This window comes from Nomascus leucogenys, chromosome 6, assembly GCF_006542625.1.
Source record: "Nomascus leucogenys isolate Asia chromosome 6, Asia_NLE_v1, whole genome shotgun sequence".
In the NCBI taxonomy this organism is placed as follows: domain Eukaryota; kingdom Metazoa; phylum Chordata; class Mammalia; order Primates; family Hylobatidae; genus Nomascus; species Nomascus leucogenys.
The window spans coordinates 52,714,815-52,734,055 of record NC_044386.1 but is presented as its reverse complement, the minus strand read 5'-3'; the positions used below and the strand labels follow the sequence as shown (position 1 = coordinate 52,734,055).

The following is a 19,241-nucleotide window of genomic DNA, read 5'->3' as shown; positions in this document are numbered from 1 at the left end:
ATGTGTGTGGTGGAGGGTTGGGGGGAGGAGTCATGCTTCAGACTCCTGGAGAAGACTATTTCTCTTTTTCCAGCCACCTGACTGATACCCTCATTGACAACTATCTCCCTCAGAAAGTCCCATCCCACCCAATCCCTTCTAATGTGGAGGTTCCCACTGACAGCAGGGTAGTACTGAGGATCTAAAACTCTGCTACAGCATCACCCCTTCAGGGCTGACTGCTGAGAGACTAATCACACTGCCTAAGGTCAAATAAATGAGAGAAAGAAAAACACCCATGCCCACAAGATTGATAAGGTTTGGTTATTTCAAGCATAGCAGAGAAATTGCAGATACCAGTCAACCTCTTGAGGGTATGAACACAAAGAGGCCCCATCTATTACCCAACAACACACATCTTAGGTCAGCTCTTGCTACCACGTGACTCAACTTCCACACCTAGAACTGGAGAGGAAAATAAGCACCTTGAGCACTTGTTCCTGGACCTTCTCTGGGCCTCAGTTTCAGTATTTATACATTTCTAAAATCTGTCCTACTATAACTAATTTGTAATACGACTTTTTCTAAAGATGGATGGTCTGGCTATGGAAGAAGATATGAGCCATAATTTCAATGGCAAAAATAAAAGCATTTAAAAATAAGAAGGTCCTTTAAAAGTTATTCATCAAAGGCCCAAACCTGTTAGGGTCTGATTACACAATCTTACAAATTAGCACTGAATGAACAGGGGAAATGATACACAATAAACCATTAGTTACGGGAAGCAGGATGCATCAAATTTACATAGTACCATATACACAGGTGCATACCAGACAATGGATTAACCTGCTTTTCCACTGCGTTCCTCTAAACGTTTTCATACGAATCTTTTCTGGCATCCAAGCGTCTTTCTTTTATGTCCTGACTCTCTCCCATAAGCTCTCTGTCCCCTAAAAGAGGCTGATTAAGGCCACAGGTCGCCTGGTCCCAATGCTGCCAGGAGTGAAGGGGTTGTCATCAATATCTTTCAAAACCCAGTGTCTGCTCTGTCCAGCCTAGGTCCACTGGCTGGCAAGACTTTCACTCCAGAACCTTCTCCCAGCTCTCTCCTCCTGCCTCCCTCAGGCTTTCTCCTTCCTTCCCCTAACAAAAACCTTAACCGTGTTTTTCTTTTTGAACACCCCAAAGTTCCCAGGTAAAAATTTTGTATTTTACTTAGACCTTGTTTACTTTTCTTAAGGTTTTAACTCTCATTTGATATTCCTATTCTCCCTATTTCATTTGCAGCATGGCTTATGAAATTACTTACAAAAAGAAGATGAGACAATGATGATGAAGAAAAAGAAGAAAAGGAAAAGTTGCCAACAAAGAAGGAGAAACAGAAACGGAAAAGGAAGAAGAAGAAACCAAACACACACACACACACACACACACACACACACACAAAATGAAACCCTGCCTCTGGAATACATTGTCTTTATTAAGAAAGATATTACCATACTTCAGTTCAAAACCATGAAACTTGACAGCAGACAATGTGTCTGTAGGGCAGACATAAATCCTGTCTCCCAACACCAACATCATAAAATGGTTGTACTATATTTGGAATTAGATGTGTTTGGATACTTATATTTGAATGTAAGTATGACTGATGGTCTAGGAATTCATAATCCTTCAAAATGTTGAACTAAACCACTTGTTTAATGGAGCAGTTCTCCCACTCTGAGCCTGCTCGCTGTCTGGAATACATCTCCGGCTGGGAATGGTGGAGATAGGGATTTTTGCTTTCTCTCTTCCGCTCTGAGGGAGCTGAATAAATAGAGTCAGTGATAACTTCAACCAAAAAAAAGTCACTTAAGTTGAAAAAGTGGTAGTCACAAGAAATTTAAAACTAGGATTTGATATAGTATAAGACACCCACAATGCAAACTTGACTATATTCCTAATCCAATTTTATTCTATTGACAATGTGGCTACTCCATTTATAAGAAAAATAATACAGTTCAGCTCATTAAAACACCAATTCTATTAGCAACTGCAACCTATTTTTACTTATTAGTTATAAGCCCAATTTAAAAAATTGAGGTGGATTACAGCAACAGATACATACATTTGAGGCTATAAATAGAAATTGAAAATAAAATTCCATACAGAAGAAAGTTAAAACATACCAAAGTTAATAAATTAGAGTGATTGCACATTAAATTTATTTTATGTATAATTTTAAGAAAAGCTGATTTTCTTAAAAGCAAATGGAAAATGGTTAGATGTTTTGTAATTCTCATATTTGAATAAAATAAAACATACTGGTTCATTAGGAACTTTAATTTTATTCCTGACAGTTGTGAGTTCTTTAAATGCAGAACTGTGGACAAACTAAGAACAATGCCCTAACATTAATCTCACAGAACATGCAAACACAATATTTATGGAGCTTTTACATTCTGAAGTTACAGCAGCAAAATACAATGAGGCATCCTCAGTAGAGAACTAAGCCAATTGAACTCGATCAAGTTAGAATTAAAACTTAAAGTATCTGATTAGCCTTCTCAAAGATCTATTGCCTCACAGTGGTAGCTGGTCTCCAAAGATGGCTCCACTTTCTCCCCTCTCGGCAGACACATGCTGCTCCTTACATCCAAAGGTAAGTCTTAAAAGTCTATGCCCTCGAATCTGGATGAGGCCTATGACTTGGATGGAATTCCAGGTCATGCGATTCCAGGCTAAGTTTGAAGAAAGTCTGATAGTTCCCACTTTTGTGCTCTTGAGAGATCCTGAGTTGCCATGGAAAAAGTCTGGCTATGCTGCTCTAAAGACCATGTAGAGAGGACACGTATAGAAAGGGGACAACCTGAGGCTATATAAAGGAGAATCAAGGAATCCAGGCAATGTCGAGGACATATGAGCCCATATGACCCCAGCCAGCCAGCCCCCAGCCCTTCGAGTTAGCCTACGGTCAATATGTGGGATTAACACATGTGACCAGGGTCAGGAGGCTGTTGTTCAAGATCCAGCCCCAACAGACACTCACTCTGAGCAAGGCCTAGTCGCTGCATCTGAGGCTCAGTCTCCCCATTTGAAAAAATAAACCACGTTCAATGGCTCCATCCCGGGGGCAGGTTCAGGCAGGAGACTGCATGAGAGAGAGCTTTAAAACTTGGAAGGCCCCCAGCAGAGCCAGACAAGTGGCTCTTTGCTTCCTTTATTCCCCTCCTCAGTGGGTCCATTTAGATAAACCACACCCAAGTAAACAGGGCTGCAGGCGCCAGTGCCTGGTCACAGAACCAGATGCATATGTGAAGAAGTCATACTGCCTGTTCCAGCCCAACTGACATGGTGGGGCGCAGAGACAAGATTCCCCACTGTGTCCTGTCTAAATTCCTGAGCCACAGAATCATGAGAAAGAATAAAATTGTTGTTTTAAGCCACTAAGTCTGGGGCAATTTGTTATGTAGCAATAAAATAACCCAAACACTCACAAATGAAAATACTTTGTTTCACGGTAGTAGAGGGCCTAAGCCTGATCTCGTTTCCCTTTATTTTCTCTTTATGGTGCTACAGTGACTTCGTGTATGGTAAGTTTGAATATATATGGAGGTGGGAGCATTCTAGGTCCTCTTCCCCTTTGTCTTTCACAACCAACTAGTCAAGTACTGTCTGCATTAACTCTGGAACCACCTGAGTCTCTTCTTTCTTCACCCCTTTGACTGAATTTGCTCAGACCATCGTGGACTCTCACTGTGACTCCTATATTAGCCTCCTAAATCCAAATCTCCTTGTCTTTAGTCTCTCTTCTCTCTAATCATCTACCTTTCACACCTCTACCCAGTGGCAAAGGCCTGATCATGTTCCTATCTTAGAATCCTTTACTAGCTCCCCATCCTTGCCTTTCACAACAATCAGTGACATTTATGTTTCCACTAGTCCCTCTCCTTTCCCTAAAAACGTTACCACCTATGTACGGGCTCACAAGATTGCTCAAGCCTGCAAACTGCACAGCTCCAGAGGGCACTCGTTTCATAGACTACACTACAAACCATGTCACCTGGAACCAGGCCATGCCAACCCTGCCCAACTGCAGTCAATGTCCTAAGACCTCAGACACTTCATATCCCTTTCCCTTGATGTATTTTTCACTCATCTTTCCTTTATTTCTCAGCTATACTTACTCCAAGTTCTAGTTTATATAATTAACCATACCCAGTTAATCAGCTCATCAAAATTGCTCAGAGTTCAACCATCAAAAACTATTCTATTGAACATGTGCCACATACCCAGTTCCTAGATGTTCCTAGAGATAAATAAAACAAGCAAGATCTCTGCCTTCAAGGAGTTCTCACTCCTAGTAGACAGTCACTTTTTATTATGTAGATCAGAGGTTGTTAAACTTTTTCTGTAAAGGACCAAAGAGCCAATGTTTCAGTTTTGTGGGCCATACTGTCTCTGTTGCAACTACTCCACTCTGCTGCTATAGGCAGAAAGCAGCCATACATAATAAGTAAATAAATTGGATTTGTTTCAATAAAACTCTATTTTCAAAAAAAGTCAGGTTGGTCTTCAGTTTGTTGACCACTGATAAACTTTTTTTTTTTTTTTTTTAGACAGGATCTTGCTCTGTCGCCCAGGCTAGAGTGCAGTGGCATGATCACAGCTCACTGCAGCCTCAACCCCCCGGGCTCAAGTGATCCTCCTGCCTCAGCCTCCCAAAGCACTGGGATTACAAGAATGAGCCACCATGCCCAGCCCTAATAGACTTTCACTGTAAAGTCACTTCTGATCAATCCCATTCCCACAATGATGCTTCCCTTGGCTTGTAACAGCATCTGCCATCAATAAATGTTCTTTCCACATACAATGGTGGGAGAAGATTCTTGGGAAATGGAGGTATAAAAGGTATGGAAGAAAAAAATTCACCAGCTACAAGATTTATTATAACTGTAAAGCAGTAAAATATTAAGATTAAGAACTCCAGCTATGAAGCTAGATTTCCCAACTCTACCACTTACTAGTTTATGTCCCTGGAGTAATTACTGAAACTCTGCATCCCTTGTTTCTTCATCTGTTAAATGAATAAATAAGCTTAATTTTCCTCGTAAAGGACTTATGTTTTAAGGGAATTAGTATTTGCAAACTACAATCATAAGTGATACATCAGACCTTTTTTTTTTTTTTTACCATTATGGCTGCAATTTAATGTAAAAAATTGGGCTGAGTTTACAGGCAACCAAGGTAAAAAATGAAAAAGAAATAATTAAATAACTCATATGACTAGTCACGATTTAAGACACGTACCAATTTCCACTGGAAACAGAAATACTTCTTGCAACCCTATTCAGAGAGAGATTTCTCACAGGGGACATGACAGCAAGAGGGTTCTGAACAACATACCCAGCAATGCCTCCAGCTCAGAAGCCCACACAACGCCCTGCAGGCTGCCTGCAATGGTTACCTACCACCCTCACATAAGTAAAGGTCTAATATTAAAATATAATACACACGCTGTCCGAAGTCCCACTGGCTCTAACATCCTATGATTCTTTCTGTTTTATTAATGTCTTTGCAGAAACTTTCTTGTTGGACTAAATATTACTATGTGATTAACCATACTTAGGATTTGTGAACTAGCATGAAAGAATATTAGGAATTTTAAGTGGAATTTTACCAATGTTTTGGGCCTGCATTTTTGTCTGGCGGAATGAAAAACCAAAACCATAACTAAAATTAATGGAGAAAGAAAAGTTAACGTTAAGTTTTGTCTTTAGAACTTAACCTCTGCATACCTCGGCTCTCACATGTGTGAAGGGAAGCTTATGAAAGTACCCAGCTTGTAGAATGGCTATGAGGATTCAATGAATTATCATATGCAAAACAGTAAGAACAGTGCTTAGCATATAGATGTTATCTAAATGCTACCTACCATGGCTGCAATTGTTATTATGTATTTGTTTAGACTTAATACCAGACCCCCTTTCCAGGGACGCTACCCTTCTGTGCACTCATGGTTCCTGAAGTACCCCCAGGGTTCTGGGGTATACGTCTCTGGCCTTCCACAGAACTAAACTCAAGCCGGCATTCAATCAAGCCTTCTTGAATTAATGAACTTTTTGAAACCCCACTTAATGATAAGTTAGTGATAAAATGCTTATAATAGGATTCTTGTCTTTGATGATTTAACTATCTAATGAGAAAATCGACTTGAACAATCATGAAACTAAACTATCGTGTGCCTGAGTCAGGCCACATAACTCAGGGCTGATATATTACTGATGTCGGGTTCTTCAAAGAATCTCATGCAAAAAAATTCTAAGTTGCTTAAGCAGGCCCATTTGCTGGGTTCGTGTTTAAAAACAAATCGTTAAAAGAATGTATTTCTCTTTCAGGAAACATTTGTAAAATCTTATTTTCACATTGAAAATAAAGCTAAAACTCCCAAAGTGGTTAGGCTGATTGGCTTATTGGAAGAAAAAGCCAACAAACTAGTACATGAATACTCTAATAATTTTTTAGTATTTTGCTTGATTAATCAGTGTAATACTATAATTTTTAAAGTATGTGCTACACAAGACAATAAAGGAACATTTTAATATTCTTTAAAATTCCAAATAAGGTTGAAGGGAAGTCTGTACTCCATTTCCATCAGCTGTCATGTCATTTCACCATAGGCTGATGTATGTTTTAATTAATTTGTATTACCAACTTACACATTTTTATAAACAACCTCTATGTCCTCAATATTACAAAATGAGTCACATAAATAAACATTTTGTCTCTACCTTCTTGTTTCATGTGTGGAATTGCTGAAATCTTCTATTTAAGAACACTATATCCTTTTTTAAAAAAAAAATTGTGTCCCAATATTTTAGCTTAATCTTTCCAATAAATGTAAACCATACCCCTGCAGGAGTCTTTCCCCACATTTAATTACTAGCCCATCTGACTTCGGGTGAAGTCTTCAAGTCCCCTTTATAAAGTAAAGTGGACTTTATAAAGTCTACAGAACTTTTTCTGTATTCCCTATTATACGTCTTTATTTTAATAACAGACTTCTACGTAACTAATCCCTTGGAGTTTGCCATCACATAATCTACCCTGGGTATGAACTGTTCCATGTGTATTTTTCTGGCAACAAGACCTCTGGAAAAAAATAAACAAATAAACAAAGACCAAAAGGAATCACGCACAAGGGGACAAATTGTGTCAAATACAACTGGTCTCATGTACCTATAAACCACACAACAAGGGCAGAAGTCTCAATCCATCTTCCCCAAGGTTTGGGAAAGGAGATCTCACTGTGAGGAACTTTTCCCTTTGACAGGAAACAGTAATATTTCCTTACTTGGGAGCTAAAGCAATAAGGCAATCATAAATAAATGGTGCATAACTACTGCTATTCAAGTACAGTTGAGGTTTTTTTTTTGGACTGTCTCCCACACTTTTTGCCTAATCACCGTTTAGAGTTTAGCTGAGAAAAATTCCTATGAATTCAAAGTCAAACAAATAACGTTATGATTTTATTATTTTTCATAAACCCATTTCACATATCAAGCAATGCCCAAGGAAGAGAAAACTACTATACATTTATTATTTCACGTGGTTTTGAAACTTGAACAATTCTCATTTGAAAATAGAGAAAAATGCAATTTTTGCAGAGTGGCCGGGGACCACACTGATTCCATTTTTAAAAAAGGATTTCCTGTAAAAACAGAAATTGGCAATTTACTCTAAGAAAACACAGCAGAAGCTGGGAAGAAACTCGAGGATGCCTAAATTTCCACTGTGGAACAACTTTTGCTGCCCAGTGGGGAGAGAAGAAAAAAAAAAAGAACACCTGCAACAGGGTGGGAGGAGAAGAAGACACGCTGGGACTGCACATCCAGTGAGCAGAAAATGAGGCAGCTTTCTAATCCAGGAAGACAGGGAGCTGACAAGAAAGGAATATATATGCATTTTAAGAATACCAAGGCGGATTTTGTAGTCACCTGCCACATCAGAGAAAAACAAGAAGACAGTATTTGCTGGGAAGAAGGAACCAGTGCACAGCAGACACTGATGAGTTTAAAGCACCTTTTAACTAGAGGAAAGATTAGTGAGGTGCTGAAAGTTGCTGCCACCAACTGGGCATCAGGCAGACTCCGGGGTTACAAATCACTTTCACTTCATAAACTGTGCATCTCCAATCAGAATGGTAAACAGGTTTCACTGTAGTCAAAGAGGTGAGTTTTGAAGCTGGTGATATTTTAACAGACAAAAACAGAAATTTTAAGCAATAACTGGAAAAATGTAGTACATAACTGCTTTTTCTGATGATTTATACAGCAGGGCACCGTTAAAAGATTTATTCATATGAGGCTGTAATGGCAATAAGCAGAGGGAATAAATTTAAAATGTTATTCAAATTTAACATAAGAATTGAGGTTTGCTTAAAATCTATGGGAAAGATAGATCCAGCAATTCTATTTTTGATCCAGCAATTCTATTTTTACTAATATATACCATATATAAACACGTGTATGTAAACACGGGTATGCAGAATAAAGTTGGTAATAGCAAAAGACTCAATGTAATCTAAAGAGCCATCACCAGGGAACTGTTCCAGTGACATAATGAGGTTCTATACAACAAGAAAGTGGGGTCGGGCGCGGTGGCTCAAGCCTGTAATCCCAGCACTTGGAGTGGCAGAGGTGGGTGGAACACTTGAGGCCAAGAGTTTGAGACCATCCTGGCCAACATGGCGAAACCCCATCTCTACTAAAAATACAAAAAATTAGTCGGGCTTGGTGGCACGCACCTGTAATCCCAGCTACTCTGGAGGCTGAGGCAGGAGAATCGCTTGAGCCCGGAAGGTGGAGGCAGTAAGCCAAGATTGCACCATTACACTCCAGCCTGGGCAACAGAGCAAGACTGTGTCTCAAAAAAAAAAGAAAGAAAATGAATGAGGTAGATTCATATGAGTTAACAGATGGATGAATTAAAGATACATGAAAAGTAAAGTTCAGAATATTGCATGTACAGTATATTCCATGTATTAAAAAGGATACACACACACGTGTGTATGTATACATATATATTTGTGTTTATTTGTACATGTATACATATGCCTAAAAGATTTATAGAAAAATACACAAGAAAATGGTCTCTGGTAGGTGGCAGGGAAATACTTTTAATTGTATATATTTTTAAATTATTATTTTCACCCCCGAGTGTGTGTGTGTGTGTGTGTGTGTGTATCACTTATTATAAAATCTTATAGTTAACATGAGAATTAGGAACACACATAATTACAATTCTATTAATACTCTGTTTTTAGGAAGGCTTTATAAATAGTTTACAATACGATAAGGTCTGTGTTAATGATCAAATACTGTGAGGAGCACAGAGAGGTATCTCTCTATAATCACAAACAAATGTAAAACCAGAGAGAAAAAGCACAAGTGTGAGTAAAAGTGTGACATCCTGTTAAGCAACAAAGTAAAGCTTAGTTTCTTTTTTCACATTCAGTCTGTGCCTCCCAAGAGAACACACTAGTTGGTGACAGCCCAGAGAAGTGAGACAAATGTCTGACCAGGCCTCACACCTCCCTGCAGATCTTCAGCCACAGAATTAAATCCCACGTCCTTTATATATAGGAGCAATCCTATCAGAATAGATATTAAGATATTATTATGTAGGATAAATGTATTTTTGAAGGAAAAATACTGGACTAAAAGAGGTCCTCTTGAGAACATATGAAAATCAGAGCCTCAGTCTACTTACTGAACTTGCCATGTGCCTTTCACACAGGGCAATAAACATCTGCTGTCTGATCAGGGTCAGGCTTACCATGATAAGCAAACTTCCTTCCAACATTATCGGAATTCTGGGTTTATTTTCCACAAAGGCCAAGATGGAACCGAATTAATCATAATTATTTTCTATGCTATTTTATCACATCCTAAGTGCTTGGCTCTTACAATCATCTTGTCCTTCCTCCAGACTAAGAGTCAAAAACTGGTCTGGCGAGTTTACTTTTTCTTCTCATATCTGGGCCATACAAACACAAATTTTACTACATATACATGACTGTAACACCTCATAACAAAAAAAGAGTAAGTGAAATGATCAGCCACATATCCAAGTGGATACCATCACTTGGTGACCCAGAGCTATATAATAAAGCTACAGAACCACTCAGGAAAAGAGCATCAGCGAGAATGGTAAGAATTTAATACAAAATCTCCCTATATATACTGTCTGAGTTTATTTAACAGGCTCCTCCAAGAAGATAATCATTGACAGTCCATCCTGCTGTTTCCATGGAGGCTGTAACTTAAACAATTGCAGACAAATTTCTCTCAAAGGAAATGTATTCTCACTGTCCTTCAATACAGGAAAGTGACAACCCTTAGCCAAGCCTAATTAAAATTTTTCCGGCTGAAACATCTATAATAGCAGCATGGGAAGCCAGTGAAATGGTCAATTGCATGTACACAGCACAAACACCACTAGTTAAAAATACCCCCTTAAGGCCGGCCACAGCAGCCTTACTGCTGCAGTGAAACGGAGAGCCCCATACAACCCAAAAAACCAGTTCTCACAACCACTTGCCCTGTTCTGCTTCCAGTGTAGACATCTAAAGGAAGCGTTGCCCAGAAAATCCAATCCGTAATTTTAATAAGCATAATTTGCGGAAGAGTCAATTGCTGTGTGATTTCTCCTCTGACTGTCATGGGAATCCCTTCCTTTCCTTGCCCCCTTTCAAATACAGCATCTACCAAGATGACCCCAAGGAAAGTACTTTCCTCTAGAAACAACCAGAATTGATATTGCAGGGAAAGGAATGGGCTTCTCATCTTATCCCACTCGCAACTCCTCCCCTTCTTCCTCAAGGAACACTTCTCGCCTCCCAAAATCTGCCTCAACAATGGCCCATGATTCCTTTTAATCATGTCCTCTCCTTTGGGGCAGAAATCTCTGGGAGTAGGGGCAAGGTAGTTTAACCACGAACGGGGTGGGGACTAAACAACCCTAGCACCTCTAAGGCGCCCCCAGGAGGTCTTGCCAAGGAGCCTTCCACAGGGAGAATCATCCTGCCCGTTCTTCTCGATCTTGAAACTTGGGAGACCCACACCAAAGGAGGGAACCGGTTCCTTTACCCTTTAAGCGCGTCGTGTCCTCCGCCGCCTCTTCTCTTGGCCCGACTGGCTCTGGTTTCCTTCACGTTCCCAGCCTCCAAATTGGCGTCCGCCCCATGGCTCGTGTAGGACGCTAAAATCACGATAAATCCCAGGAAGATCTCCAGCAGGCCCCCTCGACGCATGATGCCGAGCCGCCGCCGGCTCCCGCCGCCTCTTGCCGCGCCCGGGGCTCGGTCTGCGGTCGCCGCTGCGCCCTGAAGCGCACCGCGCCGCCGGGGTCCCGCTCTCCCGCCGCCCGTCCCCCGGGCCGGGCTCCTCCCGCCTTCTCCAGGCGCTGCTCCCACTTCAGGCGGCCCCTGCCAGCTGCAACACAGAGACAAATCCCCGAGGCGGGGAGACTTTCAGGGCATCGGGATGCTGAAGCCTCGCGGTCCCCATTCCCGAGCCCAACCCGTGCGCCGCCTGCGCGTGGCGCAGTTAATTTGGGTAAGGGAAGACCGTTTGGTCCACAGCTGGCTGGAAAGCCCAGGCCCCCGGCGGCAGCAGCCCCGGCCGATCCCTCGGCCTCCCGGGCCCCGCCAGAATAGCGCAGCGCAAAGTACCCATATCCCCAGCGGTCCTAAGCCCCGGGCGAGCTCTCTGGATTTTTTTAGTGGCACGAATTGCGCGCGATGCGCGCTCTGAACGCCCCACTCCTCAGCCTGCCCTCTCCGCCAGGCTGGAAGCCCGCCGCGCAGTCCCCGCCGACTCCGGGCGCTGCCACCGCCCCCCGAACATCTGACGCGGAGCCCGGCACCAAGAGCCCCGGGCCAGGAAGCTGTCAGGCAGGGGAGGGCCAGCGCCAGCTGTGGACGTTCCGGGACAGCCCCTCACCCCAGTCCCTGTCCCTGCCCTCGGCGCGGCGCGGCGCAAACGCAAAAGCCTCCGTGGCCGCAGCTCCAGCCCCGGTGGCCGCCCGACCCCCGTTGGGACCCCGGCTGCACCCACTGGAGAAGCGGCGGCTCCGACTCCCGAGGAGGCGGCGGCGGCTGCTCCCAGTCGTGGCCGCTGCAGCCACTGCTCCGCTCCGCTCGCAGCTGTCCCAGCTGTGGCCGCCTGTCCGCTTGTGGCACCCACAGTCTCTGCCGCGGCTCCCGCAGCCCCCTCCTTTCCCCACCTCTTCAAGTATCGTCCGCGCAGCGGTTTCTCGCGAGAGAAATACTTTTTTTAAAAAAAGAAAGAAAAAGAAAATGACACCCCCTCCTTCATCGCCCTCATCACCACCCCACCCCCCGGCCCCATCCATCCTCCCTTTCCACTCCCCTTTGCCAGCCTCCGCCTCGGTGCAGGGCCTCTCGCTCGCAGGATTAGCGCAATGGGAGGAGGCAGAGGTGATCAGGTCCTGCCCGGCCTGGGACTTTTTGTCTTGAGGTGGGGAGGAGAGAAATGGGAAGAGGTGGAGTAGCGGTTTTAGCCCGCTCTGCGGCTGCGAGGTTTAGATCCGAGACTAACCTCTCCCGTGATCGGTGAAGCCCTACCGGAGCAGAAAGCTGTTCCACCTGCACCAAAAATGCGCGCTGGAGACGGCTGCCACGGAGGCCCTGGCCCGAGAGGAGACCAGTCCCCGCTGCCCGCGCCTCCCACTAGCGCGCTCCCTGCGCCTCTCCCGCCGGACACTCAGCAGACGCCGGAGGCCGGGAGGCTAAGACTGGGCGCGTCGCAGGCCGGGACCGCGGCAGAGGCTGCTGTGCCGACCGAGGAGAGGGCTCTGCCGCCCCCACTTGCCCTGGGTGTCGAGAGCCCACTCCAGACGCGGCTCTTCTGAGGCTCAATTCAAGCCACCCAGGCCTGAATCCAGGATGCTCTCTCTAAGTCAGTGTCCAACCCAGGGGCCTGTAAATGTTGGAACCTAGGATTTAGGATGGGAGCGGTGAAGGGATGGTCCTCTTGCCCAGCCCAGATTAAGACGGGTTCATCTGGAGGACTCTACTTACACCCTCCCCGTCCCCTCGCCCTCCCACACACACAGCTGCCTCTCCCCAGGATATGCGCGGCACAGTGAATTTAGTGGCTTTGACAGGTATAGTATTTGTGGCATCCTTATATGGATAATGCCCGATGATGCCTGCACCCTGTAACAGTTTAGGAAGGCTGGAAGTCGCACACTGGGTCCTGGCTGATGTAACTGGAGACCCCCAGAAAATCCCCTGCAAGCAGCCACCAGCCCACTGTCAAGCCAAAAATAAAAGCTCAGCACAAACAGGTACCCTGGGAACGTATCCTGCTGAAAGGGATTTTCCCTATTTGTAATCGTTTGTAAAGGGGCCCAGAGAGTAGGGTAGAGAGACCTGGGCAAGTTATTCAACTTCTTTCCAATTATAAGATGGGACTTGTAGTGTCCACCACACAGGGTTGTAATGGTGATGATGGACATGCTGAACTGCTGTGATACGTGAGGATGAAACAGTAAAACTGTGGGAACTATGAGCTGATCTAAAGCCATAGTCCTGTAAGTATGTATGTGGTCTACTTTAAGGTCTCACCTGCAAAATGTCTCTTAGCAGATTCATGAATGAGAGCCTTGGTCACACACTCCTGGCTGAGTAAAGGAGATCATTCATTCAAGATGTTTTTACTGAGCACGAACTGTGTACCACTTAGTGCATCGTTGAACTAGACTTCAACAATTTTAACAAGGCAGGTTCAACAATTTGAACACGGCTGACTTCAACAATTTAGTGAAAAGGGCAGAAATGTGTCTCCTCTCACACTGCAGGTAGTCAACAAGGAAAGGCAGACTTGAAACAACTAATGGCCCAATTGTTAAGCGCCAAACAGGATAAGTACTGGGTACTTGCTTGGAGGATATATAACAAGGGGACTTGGCCTAGGCTAGGGCTGATCAGGAAAGGGATCCCTAAGGAAGCGATATTTAACTTAAGTCTAAAACATAACTAGACTCTACTTAGGATAGCGGTTCTCAACCCTGGCTGTGCAGTAAAATAATGAGAGGCTTAAAAAATATTCTGACACCAGGACGGGCATGGTGGCTCATGCCTGGGCCTGTAATCCCAGCACTTTGGGAGACCAAGGCAGGTGGATCACTTTAGACCAGTAGTTCAAGACCAGCCCGACCAACATCGTGAAACCCTGTCTCTACTAAAAATACAAAAATTAGCCAGGTATGGTGGTGCATGCCTGTAAATCTTGCTACCAGGAGGCTGAGGCACTAGAATCGCCTGAACCTGGGAGGTAGAGGTTGCAGTGAGTGGAGATTGTGCCACTGCACTACAGCCTGGGCAGAACAGAGTGAAACTCTGCCTCAAAAAAAAAACCAAACAAAAAAAATCTGACACCGACACCAGGCCCCAACACCCAGAGTTTCTGATTTGAGTAGTCTGTAGTGGATCCTTCACATGGATATTTTTTAAAGCTCCCTGGGTACAGAGGAGTAAGGAGGTAATTCACACGGGGAAAAGGATCTGAGCAGAGGGACCATGGATCAGGAGAAAGAAGGGCTGTTGGACATCCAGAAAGGCCTTGTCCTGCCCACCAGTTTTCTGGGCTGCTCTGCACCCACAGGGGACTCTGGAAACTGCATGCTTTCCTTGTACTCCAGCAGCATGCAAGACATGCTGTGCCCTCTCTCAGAATCTTACATTCAGTGACATGTTGGTCAGCAGCAACCAAACACAAGCCTTTTCCAAGGCTTCTGCCCAGGAAGTAAAGGCCAAATCCTGGTGCCCTGCAAGTCCCCTCTTCCAACATTTCTGGACATTTCTATTACTTCTAACTCAAACTACCTTCCAGGGTTTCACCTCCAAGGGAGGGATTTGGATTAAACGCTTTTACCTGGCCTTTGCTTTCCTCCCGCAACCTCCTCTTTATTCATTGGCCTCTTTCTCCAATAAAGGAAAGATTCTTCCTTCATATTGGGTGGCAGCTCCAAGCCATATACTCCCCTCTTTGAGCAATAAGTCTCATGTTCTGACCACAATGGTGGAAGATTACAGGGGAAGGGGAAGCAGGGGGAACTTGATTACTTAAAAGTAAATGCATTTTAAATATACAAGAACTATTCCCGCTATCTAGACAATCAACATATATTAGAGTAGCATGCTTCTTATGACAAAATTCAGTAACAATAAATATCTGTGTCTTTGCAATAAGATTTTCTTGATGCCAGATGATTGAGGACCCAACTCTCCTTAAACCTATCACAGACTTTTTTTTGTTTGTTTTTTTACGTAATAGGTTGTTTTGCGCTGTTTGCAAATTAAGTCCATGGGCTAGAATTCCTTGCTTCCATCTCCTCATTTCAAGGAATTCTATTCACCCTAAGAAACCCTGCTCAAATTCCTTCTTTTTCATAGGTGTTTAAGCTCATGTCCATCTCTCTTGTTCTAACATCATTGCACTTATTAACTGAATCATTCACTTAATAGTTAATTAATTTTAATACATAATTATAGTATGCCTACTATATGTCAAGTGCCATGTCAGGCACTGAACATTAGGGATATTTCTTCTGTTGCTATAGTGAACTATTAGGTTGGCACAAAAGTAATTGCAGTTTTTGCCATTTAAAAGTACCAGCAAAACCACAATTACTTTTGCGTCAACCTAAATATGTATATTTTTTCTGTAGCCATTGTACTTACTCCCCCTAGCTGTATGATAGATCCTTAAAGACAAGGTGGCATTCCTTATTCAAGGAAACTTGCTAGTGTCCTGAAAACTATGACAAAACACAAATATTTTGTTTGTTGTTGGATCAATTGAAATCTTTTGTTTTTTTTTTTGTTTTGTTTTTTTTCTTTTTTTTTTTTTTTGAGACAGAGTCTCGCTTTGTCGCCCAGGCTGGAGTGCAGTGGCGCGATCTCGGCTCACTGCAAGCTCCATCTCTGGGGTTCACGTCATTCTCCTGCCTCAGCCTCCTGAGTAGCTGGGACTACAGGCGCCTGCTACCACGCCCGGCTAATTTTTTTGTATTTTTAGTAGAGACGGGGTTTCACCGTGTTAACCAGGATGATCAATTGAAATCTTGTGGCATTTTTAGCTTCAAGCCACTCTCATCATTTTATACCTCCTGTATAAATATCTATGTCTGCAAGGGTTCTTTGTCTACAAGCAAGAAAACTAGCTATGGAAAATTTAAGCAAAAAAAAAGACCTTTTAAGTATTATCAGGTTATGAGATGGCTCATTGAACTTGACTTTGTGATAAAATGGGGAGTAGTACAGTTCTGGGATGATGGTAAGCAGAGAACCTCTTCAGACAGATGTCATGTGAGTAAATCAATTCCAACCATTTTCATCTTTTTGCCACCCCTTTTAGAGTTCAAATTCAAAGGACAGGGTCCTTTTGACATAGCTATTTAGGGAACTTTGGGCACAATCCTGGCCAAAGGATGATGGAGTATCTTGATGGATAGTCCCAACAAGATTGCATGCCACGGGAAAGGGGTTCATCTATAAAAGATGGGCAAAACATTATTTTGGTCATGCACCAAAAATTGAAGGGCATTAATGCTTGTCAAGGACAAAAAAAAAATCCAGATGTCCATTACAACATCTCAAGAACTTTCAAGATGTTTACAGCTTACTGAAATAAAGCACTTTCAAGCTTTACTTGGAAGAAGCATACTCTAAAATCAGCTTCTAGGTCTTCCTTTGCAAACTAAATCATGACTTCACAAAAAGCTAACTAGACTTTCATGTAGCCTCAGTTCCTGCCATTGATGGTGGCAAATAGATCACTCATGATACAACCAACTATATCTTCAAAAATTGGCTTCTGACTTTTAGTGAGTATTGTAGAATTTTGTAGTTATAAAAATATAATGCATGTATCACAGCTACCAGAAACCATACCTATTTATATATATAGAGAGAAAAGTAATACGTTCACACACATAACCACATTTAATCTTTGCCACAACTTTTGGTAGATTGAAAAACATGGCCACAATATTTCTTATCTTCTTCCATCAAGAAGTAGAGTCTATTTCTCAACTCTTTGAATCTGAGTTGGCTTTGTATTTTTCTTTTACCAGTAGAATATCATGGAAGTAACACTGTATGACTTCCAAAGCTAGGCCTTAAGAAATCTTGCAGCTTCCTCTTTTACCCTATTAGATGCTGCCCTGAGATGGATAGGCCTTCAAGAAGTCCAGGATGAAAGACAATGTGGAGAGAGACAGCCCCAACTCTCTCAGCTGTATCAAGACTCTTCCTGAGCTACCAACTAAATGTAGTCACATATGTGAGCCCAGCAGATAAGCACAACTGCCCAGTTAACCCACAGAATACATATATCATTTTTAAGCTGCTTATTTATTAGGGTGGTCTATTATGTAGGAATAGATAAATAATTGAAACCTTATAAAATAATTTTTCTCACTTTTAGAGATGAATAAACTCACATTCAGAAGAGTTAAGAAACTTGCTCAAATTCATAAAATCAAGAGGAGAGGCAGAGCTGTAATTAAAACCAAGCCTTTGACAAATCAAGGAAACTTCTCATGTCGTCACTGCTACCTCATCTGTGGCCACAAAATCTCAGTCAAGATCTAGGGTTGATGCAAACTGGAGTCATTCCCAGTATCCACAACACTTCTCTTGTGTCTTCTGGGAAGCTAAGATTTCATCCCTTGAGTTTCATTGCTGCCTGAATCTATTGCATCTTACTTGAGAGCCTCATTTATTCCATGCTACAAGATCCATGCAAGATTCCGGGATCACCAAGATCACTCCAGGAAATGAAGAGTCAAGAGAGCTGCCATGGACAAGTCTCTGCCTCTCTGCTTCAGCCTCTAGTTCCCTCATAATATAGGACAATTCCTTGTACAAAATGGGTGCTCCATAAATATTTGTTGAATGAACTTCTTTTCTAGATGGTGACGTGATGGCAGCCTTAAAACCTCATGCCATTCTTCCTCATCATTCTCTGGGTTAAAGAAAGGCCTAAACTTTTCCAGCAATATGACAGAGTGTCATATTGCCTCATTGTGCCTCAGTTGTCCCATCACTCCCACTTGGGAGAGGATATGAATGAATGGGTCTTAGTTTTAAAGAGCTCAAGGTGGAATTCAGTTGCCTGATTGCTAGCATAGATAGTACCTCTATGTATGTGCCGTTTCTTTTTTTTTTTTTTATTGTTTAGTTCATTTATTTGTGTAACCAATTTTGATTAAAAGCCGAACACTGTGCTGGAAGCTGAGGCTTCACTGGCGTAGGGATGCCATTTCTGCCCCCTAAGAATCACAAGGGCTAGAGCTTTGCAGGAGGTCCTTACAACAACAATTACCATGAACTAAGCCTTTGCTTAGTGCAGTCACTGTGTTAAGAGGGAAGTTGGTAATGTTCTTCCCATTTCAGAATTTTGTAGTTATAAAGATATAATGCAGGCTTAAGAAAGAGCACTTTAAAATGACATAAATAAACCTTTGTTTTAGGGAAAGTTTGCATACGTTTGTGCTTTTGTGTTATACTAAGAATCCTGAGCAATTCCCACTTCAATATAAAATTCTAGTGTTGTGAGGGCAAAAGGTGAAAAAGAATTTTAAAAAGGTAAAAATTTATACATGTTAGAAAAAAATGAGAATTGTTTTCATTTTCATGATTCTTCAGAAAATTTATTTATTAGATATATTTTAACTACTTAAATAAAAGATTTTTTAAAGTATTTTTTCATAATCCCAACAACCCGGTTTTAGTTTTCTCATTTTGCCTCTAGTCTTTGTCCATATGGTGCATTTTACATAGTTGTAACCCTGGTGGATGTATAGTTTTATCTTTTGCTAAACAGGGAGGAGAATTTGTTCAGCATTTGAGTGTTTAACCTTTGCATTTTGTGGATGGGGTCCCTGGGTGAGGTCTGCCTAGCCATCTTTCTGGCAGAAAGCATGTACAACTGTTGAATTATGTTATTGAAATAACTTTCATTACCTCAATCCCCCAAAGCAAACAGTTGCTCTCCACCCAAAACAAAAGCTCTGGTTCCCAGGCTTCATTTCACTCGTGTTTTCCATGAGTTCTGTGACCCACCCTGGTATTCCCTGTCATTTTTTCTACCAGACATAACAGATACCAGCCCAACGGCAGAGGCGAATAAAGCGGAGGCCTGGACAGCAGGAAAGGACATAACATTGTATCCATCACAAATTAA

At 42.5% G+C, this 19,241-nt stretch overlaps 1 protein-coding gene across 1 annotated transcript in view; it reads right to left on the bottom strand.

Annotated features, from left to right (window-relative positions):
- FBN1 (fibrillin 1) overlaps positions 1 to 12,200 on the bottom strand; it is a 238,356-nt gene extending 226,156 nt beyond the window's left edge. The window contains exons 1-2 of the mRNA XM_030814124.1: positions 12,081 to 12,200; positions 11,112 to 11,456 (exon numbers count right to left, since the gene is read on the bottom strand). Coding sequence (XP_030669984.1) covers positions 11,112 to 11,275 — 164 coding nt within the window. The 5' untranslated portion in view covers positions 11,276 to 11,456; positions 12,081 to 12,200. The remainder of the gene's footprint in view (positions 1 to 11,111; positions 11,457 to 12,080) is intronic.
- Between the last annotated feature and the right edge of the window lie 7,041 nt (positions 12,201 to 19,241).